The 20113-nt window shown below is 42.1% G+C and overlaps 1 protein-coding gene across 1 annotated transcript; it reads left to right on the top strand.

Moving 5' to 3' along the window:
* Positions 1–802: 802 nt before the first annotated feature.
* On the top strand, positions 803–19770 carry TMEM64 (transmembrane protein 64). Its single transcript, XM_054985394.1, has 3 exons — positions 803–2010; positions 12353–12508; positions 17800–19770. Exons 1-3 carry the CDS (start codon positions 1264–1266, stop codon positions 17989–17991), a joined length of 1095 nt encoding a protein of 364 aa, XP_054841369.1. The 5' UTR covers positions 803–1263; the 3' UTR covers positions 17992–19770.
* The last annotated feature ends 343 nt before the right edge of the window (positions 19771–20113 follow it).

Raw genomic sequence — 20113 nt, 5'->3', positions numbered from 1 at the left:
ATGAATATAATAAATAAATAAATAAATACGGGATTCTGCAATTTCAGTTCCCCAGTGGAAAATATCAGAAAATCTTTACCCACCTCCAATAAATCATAACCTCTACTACGTAAACGGTCTATCTATTTAGTTTTTAGTAAAGTTCTGCGGTAACCACATGTACATGGCTGGGTTGTACAAGACCAAATATTCTCATACCAGAAATACTCCATATATTTTCAATTTATGGCAACCCCAGCAAGAAGTTTTCAAAGCAAATGAAAAGCAGAGATGGTTTGCCATTGCACACGTTAAAAAAAAAGAATTCTTCCAACATTTATTTGCTTGACTAGTTTGCGAAGGAACAACTACCCGGGTACTGTGATTAACTCTGTGCCGCATTCATACACAGTAGTTAAACTGGCACGTGTCAGAATGTGTAGAGCAAGCGCCCAGATTTTGTGTGGATAGCCTTGTGCGCGGCACTATTTGTGTGTGAGGAACTGGCGACAGGACGGCTCCGTGTGTGAGGAGAGGTGCGGCGCGCGGCTGATGCGAGGGGCAGCAGCAGGGGCGGGGGCGCGCCTGGGATCGTGAGAAAAGCTGCTGCGAGGGGCGTTCACGAGGCAGCTGTCCCGGCTCGCGTGCGGCGATATTCGTGAGCCGCGCAAACACAGGCGCAGCGCGGGCGGACGGTCGGTTTCGCGCGCCTCGCTCATTTCCACTCTACGTGAGGCGGCGTCGGCGGCGCCCGTCCTCCCGGTTCCCGCCCCTCCTTCCTCGCCCCGCCCCTTCACCTCCTCTTGCCGCCGTTCGGTCTCTGCCGGGTCTTGCCACATCGGCGGCAGCGGCGTCCTCCTCCTCCTCCGGCGAGCGGGCGCCCCTCCATCCCTGCGCTCCCAGACAGAGCGGGGCGTTGCTCCGTACCGCTGAGACAACGGCGGGGCCTTCTGCGGGCTTCGGCAAATGGAGCTCCGCAGCCGTCGCCTCTGCCGCTCTCCGGGACGCCCCTTTCGCCCAGGCCTCCGCCGCCGAGCCCGCCAGTCCCCGGCCTCCGCCGCAGCCGTTTAACCGCTGGGAGACGAAACTACCGGGCCGGCCGTTGGTGCAGAAAGCCCGCGCGCCTCCGCTCTCCTCGGCTGCAGCAGTCGCGGCGGTGCCGGCGATGAGCGAGCGGCCGGCCGGGCAGCGGGGAAGGCGCAGCCCTCGCTCGACCTCCGCCCGCCGGCGGCGCTTCCTCCTCCTCCTCTTGTTGTTCTCGTCGCCTTAGAGCAGCGGCGGGCGATGTGGAGCTCCGGCGCCGCCGTGCTGCAGCTCCTCTCCCGGGCGACCAAATCCGCCGTTGCCCATGGCGCCCGGCAGGACCTGAGCCGCTGGCTGCCTCGGCTGGGCGCCGCTGGGGAGCCGAGCGAGGCGGCGGCGGCGGCGGCAGCAGGGCTGTGTTTCGGGGAGCAGAACGGGCTGCACCCTTACGCGCACCCTGCCCCGGACCCGTCGGCGGAGGGGCTGCTGTGCCAGCTGCCCGACGCGGGGCCCGGCGCGGCAGAAGGCCGGACGTGGCGCTGGTCGTGCTGCCTGCTGGGCACCTGCTGGTGCAAGAGCTGCCTGAGCGTGTGCTTCTTGGCGGCTCTGTGCTTCGCCTCGCTCGCCCTCGTGCGCCAGTACCTGCGCGACCTGATGCTCTGGGCCGAGAGCTTGGACAGCCTGGCCGGCGTGCTGCTCTTCACCGTGGGCTTCATCGTGGTTTCCTTCCCGTGCGGCTGGGGCTACATCCTGCTCAACGTGGCCGCGGGCTACCTCTACGGCTTCGTGCTGGGCATGGGCCTCATGGTGCTGGGGGTCCTCATTGGCACTTTCATCTCTCACGTGGTCTGCAAGAAGCTGCTGGCCCGATGGGTGCTGGCCCGGATCCAGGGCAGCGAGAAGCTCAGCGCCGTCATCCGGGTGGTGGAGGGAGGCAGTGGCCTCAAAGTGGTGGCCTTAGCCAGGCTCACCCCCATACCTTTTGGGCTCCAAAACGCAATCTTCTCTGTGAGTGGCTCTCGCAAGAAGCATTTTTCAGAAAGGATGCCTTGAGTGGGCCCTTTTTCACTAAAATGTGCTTCTCCATAAGTGGTAGTAGAGAGAGAAAGTGAAAAAGAGCACGTTTTAAATATGCTCTGGGAGCTAAATTGCACATGATTATGGGGTTTGATGATTGGAACTCACAATATGTAATCCAGCATTAAGAAGGCTTTATTGGGCCATTGCTCTAGGGAAGGGAGTTAACTCACCCCCTGCTATTTATCCAGATGGAAAAAAACAAAACATCCTGGTCTGCATTGAGCTCTAGTAGAGGAGGGGAAAGCCTTGGCCTGGATCTCAGATTGGGTCGTAGCCCTCCAAGGAAGACCAGGGCCAGCATGCCAGTATGTTAGTCTCTTGCCTTGAAAACTCCGGCAGCAGTTGCCATAAGTCAGCTATGTCTTAATGGCATTTTCCGTGGTGGGGAGGCTGGTACCAAATGCGCCTGTTGTTTTTCCATACAGTGCTTAAAGTAGTAGGTTGACAATTTGTGACTGGGGAAATTGTGTGTGTTGGGGGGCGGGCGGCTAAATACCCTCCCTCAGTGCTGAGGGCCTGCTTTGGAGAAGGCTGCTATCCCATCACCTTACAGCTTTTTTAAAGACCCAGATTACATGACTGCTGTTATAATAATGGAACTCCATTGTCACTTGTTCCTGTTTCATGGTGAAAGTATGGACATGATGAAATAAAAACAAAAGTGTTACTTGTAAGATGAGACTTAGGTAGCTCCAGAGATTCAGGACAAATTCTAAAGACATGGTTTCCCCAGTAAGAGTGAATTTGCTATGTAAAATATTATTTAAATCTGAAAGACTACTGGAATTATCAATGAGGCCCAGATTGCATTCTGCATGCAGATACGTGTAACGGTAGCCTGTGGGCCCTGTTAAGTGAGGACAAGCTGTTTCTTTTGGCCATGATTGGAAGCACAAATGTGAAGGAGAGGAAGCTTGTTCTGGGCTCCTCCAGTTATTTCTCCAGCAGCCTTTTCCTCCTGAGAGGGGGGTTCAAATGCACATTTTGCTCTACTGGTGGGAGTTGCTTAAGTGGGTGTGACTTAGTTGGACATTTCCTAAGGAAAGGGTTAAGAACTCCTTACTATTCCCCACGGGAAACTGCATATCTTCATTTATATGGGTTGTGGGGCTACCACATCTCATGGGAGCCTCAATAAATTTCTGCTGGCTCCTTGAATAGTCTACCTTGCTTTTAAAGGCCCACACAACATTGAATTGCTAAAAGGGGACTTTCAAAGGCATTCTTCTGGAGGAATCTCTTAGGTCAGAATCAACCCCTTAGTTTGTCTTTCCCATGTTACAAAGAAGTATATGTGAAATTCTGTGACAGATTCCCTATGAGTCTGGCTGTCTTCACACAGCAAAGATCCTGCGTGTTGCTTTAATTGCTGCTGCAAGTGCAGAGGCATGCGTATTGTCAATGGAGCTTTCACACAGGAGTTTACACATTTTCCTGTATCAGCCCCTTACATCTACCATGTTTTCACCATACTCCCCCCCCCCCCGACTGTGTCACCAGAGGGCTTCTAGAGGTCTTGTACAAAATGAAATAAGTCCTCCAGTGGCACAGTGTGGGGGAAAATGGCACAAGAAAATATGCCGTATGTGTACATCAGATTAACATCCACTGTTTGCCTGCAATATTAGTGTAAAAGGTAAAGCATGTTGATTTTGACTAGCTTAATCCCATTGCTTCTGAACCAGGGGCTGCAAGGTCAATATGCGTTTGGGGTTATTTTTATTTTCTTTACATCATTTATGCCCTACCTGTCTCCCCAGTGGGGAACCAAAGTGGCTTGCATCAGTTTCAATATACAGTCAACAGACATTTAAGATAATAATGTTAAAATAGAACATAGCGATTATTAAAATTTGACTTAGAGATCCAACCACTGATCTCTTTTCCACTGGTGGAAAGGGGATAATGGGACCCGCATGAACAAAAGCCATGTGGCAGAAGCTGAAATAAGTAAGAAAACTGGCCAAGATTGAGTGAAAAAGCTGGCTGGATCTAACCCAAAGCTTATAATTTCTCATCAGAATGTTTTGTTGTATGACATAAAAGTAAATGTGCATGCTTGACACTGCTAGTTTATATGTAAATTTTACATCATGCAGTGTAGTAGATATATACTTACCTGATACTAAATTAAATGGAGCATTTTAAAATAATGGAGTTATGAGAAATTGCTGTGGTAACAATCAGCACTACCCGTATATTTAGTTACATATTATAACACTTTTGTCATTTAATAAACTGAGCCAGTCATTTAATAAACTATTAAGAAGATAGGATTAAGTTTTGTGGTAGAATGAAACAGAAAACATGGTCATTAAAATATGTAACTCCAATGGCTGAAAAATGCGCCTGGCTCCTAAATTTTCAGGCTAGCTCCCAAAGAGCCAAAGAGAATTTGTCAGGGCCTAGATTAAAACATGGATCAGAGCTACCCTCTGAGATCTGGCCCTGTAGATCATGTACAGACAAAACGTTTTGCTTAAACTTGCATTTAATGTGTAGCTGAATGCATGATGGAGCTCAGGAAATTATGTAAACAAGGGTACTCAAGTGGCGTCAGTAAATGATCCTGATTAGACGGGCCTAGAACAACTGACCAGGCGACACACAGTAATTCATACAAATGTATAATATTTGAATCAATTATGAGGTATTTTTGTTTATTCTTTTACTTTGCAAAAAAAGGTTTAGCTCAGTTTGTTTACTCGGAGATTATAAATATATTTTTAACATATTTTTTGTTAAATTTACATTTCTCTTTAAACCAGGTGATTTTCAAAAGGAAAATGAATATAGCTGAAGTGTAAACAAAAAATTATTTCTCCTTTAAAAAAATGTATTCCTTTTGGCAAGTATAAGTATATGGGTGTGAAGAAGAAACGTCATTTACTGTGTACTGGTCTGATGTTGTGTTTCTTACCTTGTTCATGTGGACCTGAAGTATTTGAATCACATTCTCATAATGCCCTCCACTATTGGAAGCTTTTGCTTCCAGTTTCTAAATGAGTATTGCACTGGAGGCTGGAACAAAGGTCTCTAACAGACCAGATCAAAGTTTAGAGAATTTTTGGCTCTTAGAGCTGTATAACAGCTCTCCAATAAAGATATGAGGTATTTGACTGTCTGGGAAATGGTTAGTAGAATGTAAGCCAGGTCAGATAAACTAGCTTTGGAAAATATTTCTTAGACAATTGTGCACAGTGGTTTTAATTCCTTTATTCATTGGTCCTTTTAATTTTTGAGATATCATTTTCACTTAACACATTGATCTCCAGAGCAGTTCTGAATCAGTAGTAGTATAATTCTAGGATATTTATGTGAAATTCATGGCAAATGGTTTCAAGGTAATGCTTTTTAATGTGGTCCTTGGAAGGCATTAATTCCTTTATTCATTGGTCCTTTTAATTTTTGAGATATCATTTTCACTTAACACATTGATCTCCAGAGCAGTTCTGAATCAGTAGTAGTACAATTCTAGGATATTTATGTGAAATTCATGGCAAATGGTTTCAAGGTAATGCTTTTTAATGTGGTCCTTGGAAGGCATCAGATACAGCACATGAGTCTGCAGTTGGAAGTGGCAATTTCCACAAGATGGAAATTTCTGCCCCATCTTGTGGAAGTAAGGTTTTCCTTGTAGGAGGAAGAGTTTAATTTCTGTAACTAGAAACATCAAAGACTCTTAAACTTTGGTTTTAACTACATTTTACTAATTTTTTCTTATATGTGCTGTTTCTTGCTATGAAATACAGTAAAAGCATTGTTACCTGGCACTTGATTATCCAGAATGCTCAGTTAAGTGGCATTGCCTAGAGAGCAAGCTCTAGGGGTGTGTGGATCTGGCATTTGTATACTGGCTAATTAGTAGCATTTATGATGATCTGTGCCAGATTATGCCATAATCTGGATATTGATGGTCTGAATTAAACTGAGTTTATTTGGTTTAATCCAGCAAATGCTGCTGTGGACTCATGGAGCTTGCCTTGGTGATTCAGGCCATTTAGTGCCACTGCACTCTTGCTACTATCCCACCTCTGCCGCCTGAAGGTTGTTAATTCCTATCCTGGCTCCAGAAAAGCCCTTTAGGCTACCACTGGCTGCATTTTAAACTCCGCAGTTTGTCCAGTGAGCCCTACTTCAAGCAAAGGCAACCCCTGGACAAAAGCCAGTCCACAAACAGAACCAAATTACAGCAAGAGAAGTGATGTCAAACCAGAGAATCCCAAACTGAAGCTGGGGGCGGGGGCGGGCTTTTTTCCCTCCTAAGGCAGCATACCCATGTGTTTTTGGGTTATGTGCACATCCCATCCTGCCTCATCAGCTTTACAGCTTGATCCTGCCAAATGCTGTAAGGCTTCTGACAGCCTGCGCTTCCAGCTGACATCAACCGCAAGTGCCTCTTTTCCCCTCAGCCTGTCTTGAGTTGTTGGGAGCCAGATCTGCTAAAGGACTCATGGGCAGTCAACCTGCTTGTCTACCTGCTGCAGAAGATGCCTCCATGGCTTGTGCTGAAGGGAAGGATCCTGCCAGGTGTTCCTGGGCTGGGAGTAAGGATTGGTCATTGTATATTCCTCTGGTTAAGGGACAGAGCAGAGGAATAAGTTTGATTAACTGGCAGCCCCTGTTCCCCATCAGTACCATATAACAAAGCTTGTACTATATTCATTCTCAGCTGTTTTAGGTTTGTTCTGTGCAGGTAACAGTTTACTGGTAGACTAGAAACACTTCAGGTTGTCCAGAGGTGTTCAACTAACCTTTGTGATTGTTTCCAAGTAAGATAAAATTTAATGAGTGTCCTACTTAGCATATCTGGTTTCTGATTTAATATTTAAAAGGCACAGAGAGAGTGCTAGTTGCATCCTCCTGGCAATGAAGTAGATCTCCCCTGGGTATTCTTCCATCATGCCCTAGATTTCAACAGAAGTAAACAGATAGAACCTGCTTATTTGTATGCTTGTCAATAAAATACTTTGTCAGACTCACACATTAAGTTCATGCTACTGGTGCATGCATTTCTAAAGTACAAAATTGCTGTAACTAAACCTTTTAAAAATTGAAAACCATTATTATGTAGGTAAGCCAGAGTGCTTTAGCCACCTTTAGTGGCTGTTATTAAGATGCTGTGGTTTAACTTTATATTATTACACTGCCAAAACTTTTCTAAGATGGTTACTATAGACTATATAAAAACTATTTTTTAAAATACTTCTGTGAGAACCAGTGTGGTGATCTAGTTATCGTGTCGGACCAGGATGCGAGGAGCCCATGTGCATATCTTCTTTATACCAAGAAGCTCACTTGGTGACCATAGGCTAGTCACATGCTGTCAGTCTAACCTACCCTTCACAGTTGTTGGGAAGATAAAATAAGGAAGGAAGAACTATGTGTCAATTTGAATTCCTTGGAAGAGTTCACTGTGGAAAGCCACAGTCACTATTTTGGGGTCTATCAAATCATAAGCAAAGTTACTCCAGTCTAAGCCCATTGAAATCAATGGGCTTAGACTGGAGGAACTCTGCCCAGGATTTCACTGTAAAGAACTTACTGCAATTGAGGTGAGGAGAGATGAAGTTCTAGACTTATTGGGGAAATTCGAAACTATCAAGTCTCCAGCTCCTGTTGATAAATACCCAAGGGTTCTTAGGAAATGTGAAAAGCCTGGGACTTTTCAGTATAGAAAAGAGATGACTAAGTGTTTTCTCCCTCTCCCAAATTACTAGAACCTGAGGGCATCCTATGAAGTTGTTGGGCAGTAGATTCAGGATGGACAAAAGGAAATACCTTTTTTCTCGATCAAAATTTGGAATTCTCTGCCAGAGGATGTAGTGATGGATACAGGCATAGATGGTTTTAAAAGGGCATTAGATAGATTCATGGAGGATAGATCTATCACTGGCTACTAGCCATAGTGACTAAAGGTAACACCACTCAGACAACCAGTGCCACGAGACAACATAAGGAGAAGATCTTTGTGCTCTGTTGTTGGCCCTCCAGAGTAACTGGGTGGCTACTGTGTGAGACAGGATGCTGGACTAAATGGACTACTCATCTGATCCAGCCAGATTCTTCTTGTTCTTAACAAATAGGAAATTTTAATTTCCGTTTCAGATAGGTATGGGGGAGAAAAGCCCACCAGCAGTCTAGCTCTTAAGTACTACATACTCAGTTATTTTCAAAGCTTTTAACTAGTGTTGGCAAGTATGTGGTTTGAGTAGTGCTTTGCTTTGTAATGGGGTGCTCTTTCCTTAATCTGTTCTGTGTAACTTACTAAGAACCTGATTTTTGTCTACACGCCACTTCTTAAAAATGAGTTACATGGTTAATTTTAAATTTCAACCTTCTACAATAAGTAAACTAACAGTGTATTGAAAATAATTTATTGTAGATTTAGTCTTTCTCCAAAGAACTCAGAACAGCATATTTCCAGTATCTGGCGCATGGCTACCCAGTGACTTTTGTGCGATTTGAACTCAGGTTTTCCTGGTTCATACTCAGTCATCTATTCACTCTACCGTGCTGGCTCAATATTATAAGAATTGTAGTGGTTGTATGTAAACTTGATCAACTTGCATCCTTTATTAGGAAACTGTTAATTGAGGATAACTAGTGTTGTATCAGGGGACAACTGCATGGGTAATGGATGGTAGATGACCATGACTTCAGTCAGAGTAGGAATGACAGATAGTTATGGGTTATATGGAACCTTTGTGTATGAACATAGGGCATTGTCCGGGGGTGAGTACCCCAAGCACCCCGGACTTGCTCCAGCCCCCTTACCTGGAAGCCGATGGAATGCCAGTGGCAGGCGCAGGAAGCCCTAGGGAGGGGGTGCAGCTCCAGACTACAGCAAGGGAAGGGAAAAGGGAACTAGAGAGAGGGGCCAGCCAGGGGCATGCCGCCCAACCCCACCCCAAAGGGCAAGAGGCACCCACACCTGTCCAGAGTGCCAACGGGGGTAGAGGTACTGGAAGCCCCTGCCCAAGCCCTAGGAGAAACCAGCAACCCCAGCCACCAAAGGGAGCTGGTTGAACTCCAGGACACCAGCCCAGCTCCTCATGAGCAAAGACAGAGGAGGCTGCACCGCATCACTTGGAAGGGCCCTGCGAGCCCTGTCCTGCAGGAAAGATTGAGGGAGAAGGGAAGAGGGAAAGGAGGCACACCTGAGGGAAGCCCCAGCTGGGATACATTCAGCCCCACCCTGCAAGAGAGGCAGGGAATGCAAGGAGGAGCTAATGAAAGGGAAGGAACACCTGAGGGCAGGCACAGCTGGGCAGCATCAGGAGAGGGAAGGAGCCTGGAAGGAAGGGCGAGGGAAGGTGGAGAAAACCCTATAAAAGCTGACTCAGGAGAGAGCTTGTGGTGGGTTGTGTAGGAGGAGTGATGGAGTGGAGGTGATTGGAAGCAAAGGAGTAGGAATATGCAAGGAGGAAAAGGAAGGCTGGTGGTGGAGGAGGAGGAGGAGGGAAGTGAGAGTGGAGGCTGGGTCAGGTTGAGCAGGCCGGCGAGTGGACTGAGTCAGGATGATGTATACCATCCCTCCTTCCACAGAGCAGGGTCCTGCAGTATCCCTGATGACACCCCAACATTAGAGTCGGGCACCCCGGCACCCAATGCAGCAGCACCCAGGATGAGCCCTGACAGGCATATTGAAGACAGTTTCTAATATATTGTTAAATCCGTCTGCACAGCTTTGAGCAGTTTGCATTGTAAGGGAATCTGATCTGACTGCCATATGTAATTCTGCACCTACTGAAATTGCAGTAAATGGAGAGACATGCTTGCAATTGTCTATACATATGAAAATTAGAGATGTAACTAGAACTAACCTGTTCTGACTTTTCATAAATCCAGTGTTCTATTTTTTTGTACGCTTGTATGTGTACAGTTTCAATCGGTTGGTTCAAATAAGAGAGAGACTATCCAGTTTGCAAGATCCGAGCAAGTCTGTTAATGATAGGATGTTTTGGAGATCTTTCATTCATAGGGCTGCCATAGGTTGATGGTGAATTGATGGGACATAACATACACCCGAATGCTTATTTTTTGGTTTTAGTGAGTTGGAAATTTAGACAGTGAAGAAAGGCTGTGTGAGCATCATCCCTTTTCAGAACAAAATCCTAAGCAATTAAGTGCTTGCTGCCTTTATTGCTTGTTTGTAAGCTCTTGGAATTCCATCGCTTGCCCTCACTGGCTGCGTTCCTCAGTAATTCCGGCTTCAGCTGCTGCTTGTTTACTTGGCACTGTGTACTGTCGCCTGAAAAAACGGTTCATTGAACAGCAATCCAGAATGCTTAAATGTTCGCTCAGCTGTTTCTCAATTTTGTTTTTAATATTTATACACTTTTAAAACTTTAAACCTATTAAAATACGTAAAAAATTTACACAAATGATTTATTTGGTAGTGTTAGTATTGTCATAGATTTCACACTTCAAAATAAATACTAATCACCAGATGTTAAAATTTTGAACCCTGTTGTTGTAATAGCTGATGGATCTGTTAGCTTTGATGGTGATATTGTTGATCTTGTTTTATCTAATTATTTCGAATTAATGCAGATGGTACAGCTTGCATATATAATGACATACTTTATCTCATCCCACTTTACTTTTTATTACAAGATCATCTGAGACCGCCCTGTTGCCATGTCCACCATGTTATGTAGAAATTCACAGCTCTGTTTCCCCTAAAACTTGCTAAATGTCTGATACAATGTCTTTTTATTTATATAAAAGCAGTGCAAGAGTTCCTGTTTGCCCGAGACCTTGAAACATAGCTTACTAAAGAGCTAAATATATACTCCTACCTCTTCGTGATATGCTCATATCTCTTTATGATAAGAGGTTAGATAATTTGACCCAGAAAGTTCTTATGACACTGCACTGTTGAGCTAGTTTGTTGACTTTTGGGGGGTAGGTTGTGTTCAAGCAAACTTGTTTGATTTTGCATTTTTTAAAATCTAAAGTTCTTAAGAATGCCGTGTTTCCAACATACAGTTTACAGAGCACTCAGAAAAATTGCATCCCCACTCTACTAGATTTTGATGCAGACAAAGTCCAAGGTACAAGTGCATTTTTTAAAAGTAAAGTTTGCAACTAGGTGACTTATAAAAAGAGTTCTATTGGATTACAGTTCTGTTAACTTACATGTACCCTGACCAGAATGGCCCAGGCTATTGAGCTCTCATCAGCTAAGCAGAAGTCCAGGGTCACTATGCAGAAGCAGGCAATGGCAAACCACCTCTAAACGTCTCTTGTTTGAAAACCCTAGAGAGTCGTCATAAGTCACCTGCGAAGGCACTTTCTACCACCAACTTATATATAGTTTTAGGTAGTTCAATTATTTTTAAATATCTAATTTCTGCACATGAAATGTGGAAACTGAATTTTCATGCATAATGCTGTAAATCAAGATATGTGTATGTGTCTTAGGAGGGGCTGTGGTCCTGTGGTTGAGTACATGCTTTGCCTGGAGAAGATCTAAGGCTCAGTCCCTGGCATCTCCAGTTAAGCAATCTTGTTAGCAGGTACTGAGGAAAACTTCTCCGGCTGAGACCCTGCACTGCTGTCAGTTGGAGCAGACAGAAGCTAGGTAGACCAATGGTCTCAATCGATATAAAGAATTTCCATATATTTAGTAGGAGGTGTTCTGTGCTGCAGAGTGGCAAGCTGCAGTATTGCAGCCCAAGCTCTGGTCATGACCTGAATTCAATCCTGGCAGAAGCCAGGTTCAGATAGCTGGCTCGAGGAAGGCTCAACTCAGCCTTCCAAAGTTGGTAAAATGAGTACCCAGTTTCCTGGGGGTAAAGTGTAGATGACTGGGGAGAAGGCAATGGCAAATCACCCTGTAACAAAAATTCTGCCAAGAAAACATCATGATGCAAAGTCCCCCCATGGGTCAGTAATGACTTGGTGCTTGCACAGGGGACTACCTTTACCTTTTTATATATTTAGTAACCATTGGATGATAGAGAAGAATGAAGAAAAAACATGGAGTTGTGGAATTGGTAAAAGGGGATGTGGAGACAGGGAAGCATGCTGCTCTTACAAGCCCCATTCTGTGATGAGCAAAGCATATGGTCAAACTTCCTAGTTTTTGAGCCTTCTAAATGATTCACTATGGCCAGATTATCTACAAAATTAACTTTTCCTATTTTTCCAAAATGAAAGCTTAGATTGCATTAGTTGACATGATGTCCTTTAGAGCAGAAAGTAATCAAACAGATTTTTTTAATTGGTCAGCTCTTACTAATTTCTTTTATTTGTCTTCTAGATAACAGATCTTTCACTACCTAACTACCTGATGGCTTCTTCTATTGGATTGCTTCCAACTCAGCTCTTAAACTCCTACCTGGGCACTACCTTGCGCACAATGGAAGATGTTATTGCAGAACAGAGTGTTAGTGGTTATTTCATATTTAGTTTACAGGTAAGCATTTGGTGGTTAGGCCTCATTCAACAATTGGGATTGCTTTTGCAGAGTTTATTATCATCTATGCATATGTGTTTATTTTTTAAAATTCTAGATAAAAAGTCAGTGAAATACATGTAACTTTAAACATGTATTTCAAAAGCATAATAGTTGTGCTGTTGAAATTCAGATACAAAGAAACACAGTCATATTGCAAAGAGAGCATGCAGAACATTATCTTGACATCTGTTATATCAGTAGTATATCAGTGCATCACAAACATCACCAGTGTCCCAATAAATTAGTATCTGCCTTTCTGTAGTGACATGAATGTGGTATTTCAAACCCTTTTATACCAGTCTTCTTGAGGATGATTTTTTCCCAAGAGGAGGCTATGTACATATGAGCTGCGGTAATTAAACTCCACAATTTCTAATCCTTCTCTTATGGATTAGAAATAGGCTAAAATTTCGAATCCATAAGAGAGTAAGAATAAATGATTAGTTCTTGCTATCGAAACAGCTCAGGGATCTGTTTTGGAACTGGTGTTTTCCAACTTGTTCATAAATTATCTGGAGTGAAGTGGCCAAATTTGTGGATGACACCAAATTATTTAGGGTGGTTAAAATAATAATATAGTAATAACATTCAATTTATATACCTCCCTTCAGGACAACTTAACACCCACTCACAGTGGTTTACAAAGTATTTTATTACTATCCCCACAACGGTCACCCTGTGAGGTGGGTGAGGCTGAGAGCGCTCTGGAAGAGCTGTGATCAACCCAAGATCACCCAGCTGGCTTCAGGTGGAGGAGTTGGGGAATCAAATTTGGTTCTACAGATTAAAATCCTGCTGCTCTTAACCACTATACCAAACTGGTTTGTGAAGAGCTCCGAAAGAATCTCTCCAAATTGGGGGAATGGACATTACAATGACAAATGAGATTCAGTGTGAGCACATGTAAAGTAATGCATATTGGGAGCAAAAAATCCCAACTTCACATATTCACTGATGAGATCTGACCAAGAAAGGGCAGCAACAGATCAAGGAAGGATCTTGGGGTGGTAGTGGATAGCTTGATGAAAATGTCAACCCACTGTGTAGCTGCTATGAAAAAGGCAAATGCCATGCTGGCCATAATTAGAAAAGGAATAGAGAATAAAACTGCCGCTGTCATTATGCCTTTATAGAAATCTATGGTGAGACCACACCTGGAATACTATGTAAAGTTCTCATCACCACACCTGAAAAAGGATATTAGAGCTTTTGAAAAGGTGCAGAAAAGAGCAACCAAAATGATCAGGAAGCTAGAGCAACTGCCTTATGAGGGACAGCTTAAACACTTAGGGCTGTTAAGCTTTTAGAAAGTGAGTAAGGGGAGAGACTTGATAGAGGTCTATATAATTATACATGGTATGGAGAGGGAGAAGTTTTTCTCCCTCTCACAATACTAGAACCCAGGGTCATCTACTGAAGCTGAGAAGTGGGAGATTCAGGTCAGGCAAGAGGAGGTACTTCACACTGCTCATAGTTTAATTGAGGAATTCGCTGCTACAGGATGTGGTGATGGCTGCCAGCTTGGAAAGCTTTGAAAGGGGAGTGCACAAATTCATAGGGGACGGGGCTATCAGTGGCTACTAGTCATGATGGATATTTATTCTTTCCAGTACTAGAGGCAGTGTGCCTCTTTATATCAATTGCTGGGACACATGGGTGGGAGGCTGCTGCTTTTGGGCTTCCCAGAGGCAGGTGGTCAGTCACTGTGTGAAAAGAATGATAGACTTTATGGGCCTTTGGTCCGATCCAGCACAGTTTTTATGATCTCATAAACTACATTTTTGAATTAAAAAAAACACCTTGGGGGTACCCTGGAAAATTCTGTCATATCTGTGATTAATTCCAAAACGTCCACCCCCAAACATTCTGTTACTGGACTTTGCCAAAATACATGCAGGGAATCTGCTGCAGGCCTCTGGCCGTGCCAAAGTTAGGATTTGTATAAAAGTTTCCCCGTAAGTCTGATGCTATCTGGTTAGAATCTGCTTCTGTTAATATGTTTGCTGCTAAATCTCTGTTACATTTTCTCTGAAAATTACAAATTGCTTCTCCAGAGTTAGGTAGGAATCTATGTAACTATCAGTCCTTTGTACTCAGAAGTTTACTGCCTCTGTGAATGGAGGCTCTTTTCTTTTTATAAAAATTTTTATTGGTGAGTTTAAACTTTAAAATTTAGTACATACATTCCCTTCATATCTAATTAGTCCTATTCCCCACCCTTTTCCTCCCCCCTCCCTATTGACTTCCAACAGCTTTCCAACCCTTACCCCCTTTTTTTCCTTAATACTATTTCATTTATATTTTTCTTCATCACACAGATCATAATATCTCTTACTCTAAGCATATTCTAATTCTTTTATACAAATACTCTTTCAACTATACTGTCAGTATAATATTTACTGTATATTGTACCCTACCACATAACATAGCATGCATTAAAGTATGACATAACCTAACGTAATATAACATAACATGTATTTATCTATAGCACTTAAATTATAATGTCTCTTGCTCTAGCCATATTCTAATTCTTTTATGCATATTCTCTATCCAATATACTATCAATATAGCATACTATCAATATAGTATTTGTTATATATTATTCCATACAATGTAACCTAGCATGCGTTAAAATATAGCATCCCAATATAGTGTACAGTGCCTATACTAGTACCATAAATCATAATATATATAGTATATAGTATAAATTTTCTAATATATCCATTTTACTTCGAATTTTCTTAATCATAATATTAGCTTAGATTATCATAGTTAAATTTCCCCCTTAATGGTAAAGTCACTTCTCTCCTCCATTTACACCATCACCCTTTAAAAATTCTCAAACTGCCACAATTCTCCTTTCACATCCCATTTTTTCTCTAAATATTGTTTTAATTTCCCCCAATCAGCAATATATTGTCCTAGGTCAAGATCTTTAAGCTTCCTTGTCATTTTGTCCATTTCTGCCATGTACAGCAATTTGTAAATCCAGTCTTCTATAGTGGGTATTTCTTGTACTTTCCACTTCTGCGCATACAAAAGTCTTGCCGCTGTAGTCATGTAAAATAACAATGTTCTATACTGCTTTGGTACAGCTTCCATCCCCAAGTTCAGTAGCAACAATTCTGGGTTCTTATTTATTTGAATTTGTAAAATCTCATTAATTCCTTCAATTATATCTCCCCAATATTGCTTAGCTACTTCACAAGTCCACCACATATGATACAGTGATCCTTCATGATTTTTACATTTCCAGCATTTGTCTGACATGTTTGTATTCCCTAGTGCAATTTTCTTTGGCGTTAAATACCATCTGTAGATCATTTTATATCCATTCTCTTTAATATTCGTACAAGTTGAAATCTTCAATGTGTTTTTCCACAGGTATTCCCACGCCTCCATTGTTATTTCTTTGTGAAAATTTATTGCCCACTTCACCATCTGGGTTTTAACTGTTTCATCCTCTGTATACCATTTCAGAAGTGATTTATAAATTTTAGATATTTCTTTCTTGCCTTCTTGTAACATCACTTCTTCTAGTTCAGAGTTTTCCATTCTTATGCCTCCTCTTAAACAGTCCGAGTTGTAAAGATCTCTAATCTGTCTATATTGGAACCATCCATAACAAGGAGACAACTCTTCTTCTGTTTTTATTTTTAGCATTGAGTGTTGAATGGAGGCTCTTTTCAATCACCATGGCTGGTAGCCATTGATGGATCACCACTGAGTAGCTCTGCTTACAGCTGTGACCTGTAGCTCCTCCCCCAAACTCCAGACAATAGCATGACCCATCAGATGACTTGCCTCAGCCCACAAGAGCCCCTCTCACTAGGACCATGTGCTTGTAGAAAGCTGCAAAAACACAGTTGAAACTCAAACAGTTGCTGAACTGCACAATGCCAATTAAAACACACCCCGTCCTTCCTTGCCACTGACACAAGTTCTTTCATGGTAATAATAACGTCTTATCTCATACACAAGTGACAGAAGCAATCTTTTCAAATAGGAATATTGATCACAGCATGCAAACAGACTAATGGCCTGTTAGAGCTCTGTTCACATGCTGTGTTCAGTATTTTTATTTGAAAATATTGAAATAGAGGTGGTTGAGATTTTTCCATTGCTTCTGTTACTTGTGTAACAATGAAAACATTATTATTACCAAGGAAGAGTCATTTTTTTTAGTTATTAGTATCTCTGACAAAATCAGTTCTTGAAGCTATTTCTTCATTTATAAAATGAAGATAAAGGGAGGAAGCCCAGTGATAATCTTGATTTCCTCTTCTAACAGAGTAATAGAGAGAAGAAAACACTGGGAAAAAATTATCTTCCCCCTTCTATCTCTTTTTCTGAAACCAAATAAGTTTGCTTAAAGTCTGACCTAAAGTCTTCTGTAATCTCTATGTTAGTTTTTATTTTTTTCCAGACACTTCTCCTAACAACTTGGAGACCAAAGCAAATAATACACCCCCATGCTGCCCATGACACTTTACTATTCAGGTGTGGGCCTATATGAGCAACTTTCTACTTGCCTGGCCCAAACCTCAGCAGTTGGTGCTATAGGACAGTTACGCTGTAACACTAGACTGCTGAGGTTCATGAGTAGATGGGCAGGAAGCTACTTATTTTAGGTCTGGAGCTCAGGCCTCAACTTGTGTTAAACTAATCACATGCTAACAAGGCTACCAAGTAGTTCAGTGTCATAGGGTTGTCTTACCATAGTGTTATTAGATCCCCCTTCTCTGGTTCTGTTGATAAGATTTCAGTCAAAAGAACGTACTGTACTAAAACAAGTGTTAGTTGTCAGTTCTAGGTAACAGGCATAATAAGTCTGTTGAAAATGGCATTGGATGAGTTCTGTTACTTCTAAATGATTTGGCTAGAAATTCAATTGTAAACAGTTTTGGTACCTTTTCATCTAACTAGAAATCCTTCTGTTAGTTTTACTTAATTTGCTTTTTAGACATTGTGGCACTTGCATTGTGCGCGTGTTTCAGACTGTACTCCAGACAGGCATGCATTTGGCTTCACACAGATGAAAGAGTTGGAGAGAGCCCTGTGCATCTCCAGATAATGTGTAGTTTTCCTCCTGGCCATTGTGTTGACTTGTATTCTATTTAATATATATGACCAAAGTGACCTGGAAAGGCCATTTAGTAACTTGTTTTTTTCTGTACATTGAATATTTTCCTTGTTTTCGTAACTGCAGTTGAAAATATTAAGCATTATAATTTCTGTTTTGTCCACAGATTCTGATAAGTATAGGCCTCATGTTTTATGTTGTCCATCGGGCTCAAGTGGAGCTGAATGCAGCCATTGTTGCATGTGAAATGGAAATGAAGACATCGCTTGTTGAAAGCAGTCATTCAAGCAACAGCAGTTCAGCATTTTGCAACAAGAGGACGCTTGCATTTTCTGGAGGAGGAATCAATATTGTATGATTTCTCTTCTACCCCGCCCCCCTTCCCAAAGTATTATATTAGGATGTGGTGAACCTGAATAGCCTAACCTATTGCCTACACATAATTCTGAGCATCTCAACAAGACTTAAATCCCAAGCAGTTGACAGATGTACTGTGGCACAAACCATGCTGGTGGTTTTTAAAATTGCACAGTGGATGACTTTTTGCCAAGAATCAATAAGTGGCTAAGTAACTGTAAATATAGATACACGTTTGGCTGCACCTTTTGTCATCTCTCTACTTGTCAAGGCCTGTAGTCTGCACTTTAGGTTCTGTTTGAATTTGCTTCTACAAACCTGAGAAAAATACCCCCAAGGTAAATATTTTTCTGCTTAGCATTGTTTATAAGGCTAAATAATAATATACAGTAGATCTTTTAGTACTGGTGAATGAGTGTAAAGTATGCAACTTCATGTACAGTACTGCTGAATGTGCTTAGCTTTCAAAATATTTCCATGAAGGAGTATGTTCTCCCTCATGGACAGGCAAGCACTCAGCATAGGGGAAGTTCCTTCCTCCAGGGCTGGAAAGGCAAAACAAGCACTTCCTGAGGAGGAGACACGTCTCCCTGGATCCACATTATGTTCCTGTCTGTGACAGGGAACAAGGTTTCTCTGGGGAGTCTCTGGAGACCTGCTTGGAAAGAGAAACCAGGGAGAGGAGGGGTGGGGTTTTTGTTTGTTTGTTTTTTATTGCTATATCTGGGGCCATTTGGCTTCCCTTTATCCTGTTTTTTGTTTCAGCTTAGGCTGAACGGGATGGGTGGGAGGGAAGGAAACCTTATATAAATCTTTGGTTGAATGTATTTTTGTAAGCCACTGAAATGTTGTGGAGCCATTCATAATTTTTCACGCAAGTTTAAATCCTACATTGTGGGACTGAAGTGCTCTTATATAACATTTTAAGTTACACTGTGTAATATGCAAAGTAAAAGGGAAACTACGGAGTATATGATGGATTGTGGCAAATAGTAGTCTAACAGAGAACTTGCAAGCTAAATGCAAGTCTTTTTTCTGGCTTTACCAACTTTGGCAGTAACAAAAGGGCTCTTCCATTATAATCCCATTTCTAGTTAATAATAAAAAGTTTTGGGGGGTGTATAGGTCAGTTTCACTTTGTTACATGCATGATAAGACGTACAAAAGAGGAGGAACTAAATCTTTCTGAGAATACTACGGTACTAATGCATCACGTGGCCTTTATTTTATATGGAAAGCCATTTGGTTTTTCTTTAATGAAAGCTTTAAAAACCAACATAATTCCCTCCTAATATACTTTCCTCCAACCATTAAATGATGTTCTTCTGGTAGACCTTTTGTGCAGTACTTTGATACTTTACCAACAGAGTGCTGTGAAGATTATAACTTCTCCCTTTCTTCTTTGCCTTTGCAAAGAAAGAAAAAGACAGAGGTTTTCCATCAACAAATAAATGAATAGAAAAGGACAGAGATGTCTTAGAGGCTCAGGAATCTGTAAACATTTTTAAAAGAATATATTTCATATGATATAGAGATCCTGCTGCAGAGTCTGAGATGCTTCTTTGTGGGTTTGACTGGACTGGAATAAGCCTAACTGTGTTTATGTGTTGGTACCATAATTCTTTACAGATGCATATTTGTATACCTGAATTATGTACTCACAAAAATGCTTCACAGCAGTTGGAACCAGCACAAAACTACTTTGAACTCAAATATTATTTTTGTCTGAAATCTTGATTAGTTTGTTCAGAACAATAAAGTACACTTCTGGCTCTTGTGATTTTGTGTTACTTGCTGCTTTTTTTTCAGTACCACCTTTTTGTAAGATAAGGATCCAGTTAATAAGAAAAAGATTTTTGGGGAACGTAGGTCAGCTTCACTTTGTTAATGGTCAGGATTCAGTGGGCTCCTACTTTTTAAACCAATTATTGTCTATAGAAGACATGAGCCACAAACCACCAGCTAGCCCATTGACTTCAACCCAAGCTTAACTTTTAAAAGTTGCACTGAACATTTACTGTGAACAAAAGACTTTGGTTATATCTTAGTCCTGGTAACATCTCTTGAAGCCCCATTTACGCTGTTGGTACTATTTGCAGGTAATGGTTTCCAGGAGTTTAGTT

Source organism: Eublepharis macularius, chromosome 7, assembly GCF_028583425.1.
Source record: "Eublepharis macularius isolate TG4126 chromosome 7, MPM_Emac_v1.0, whole genome shotgun sequence".
Taxonomy (NCBI): Eukaryota; Metazoa; Chordata; class Lepidosauria; order Squamata; family Eublepharidae; genus Eublepharis; species Eublepharis macularius.
This window is presented reverse-complemented; position numbering and strand designations above follow the sequence as displayed.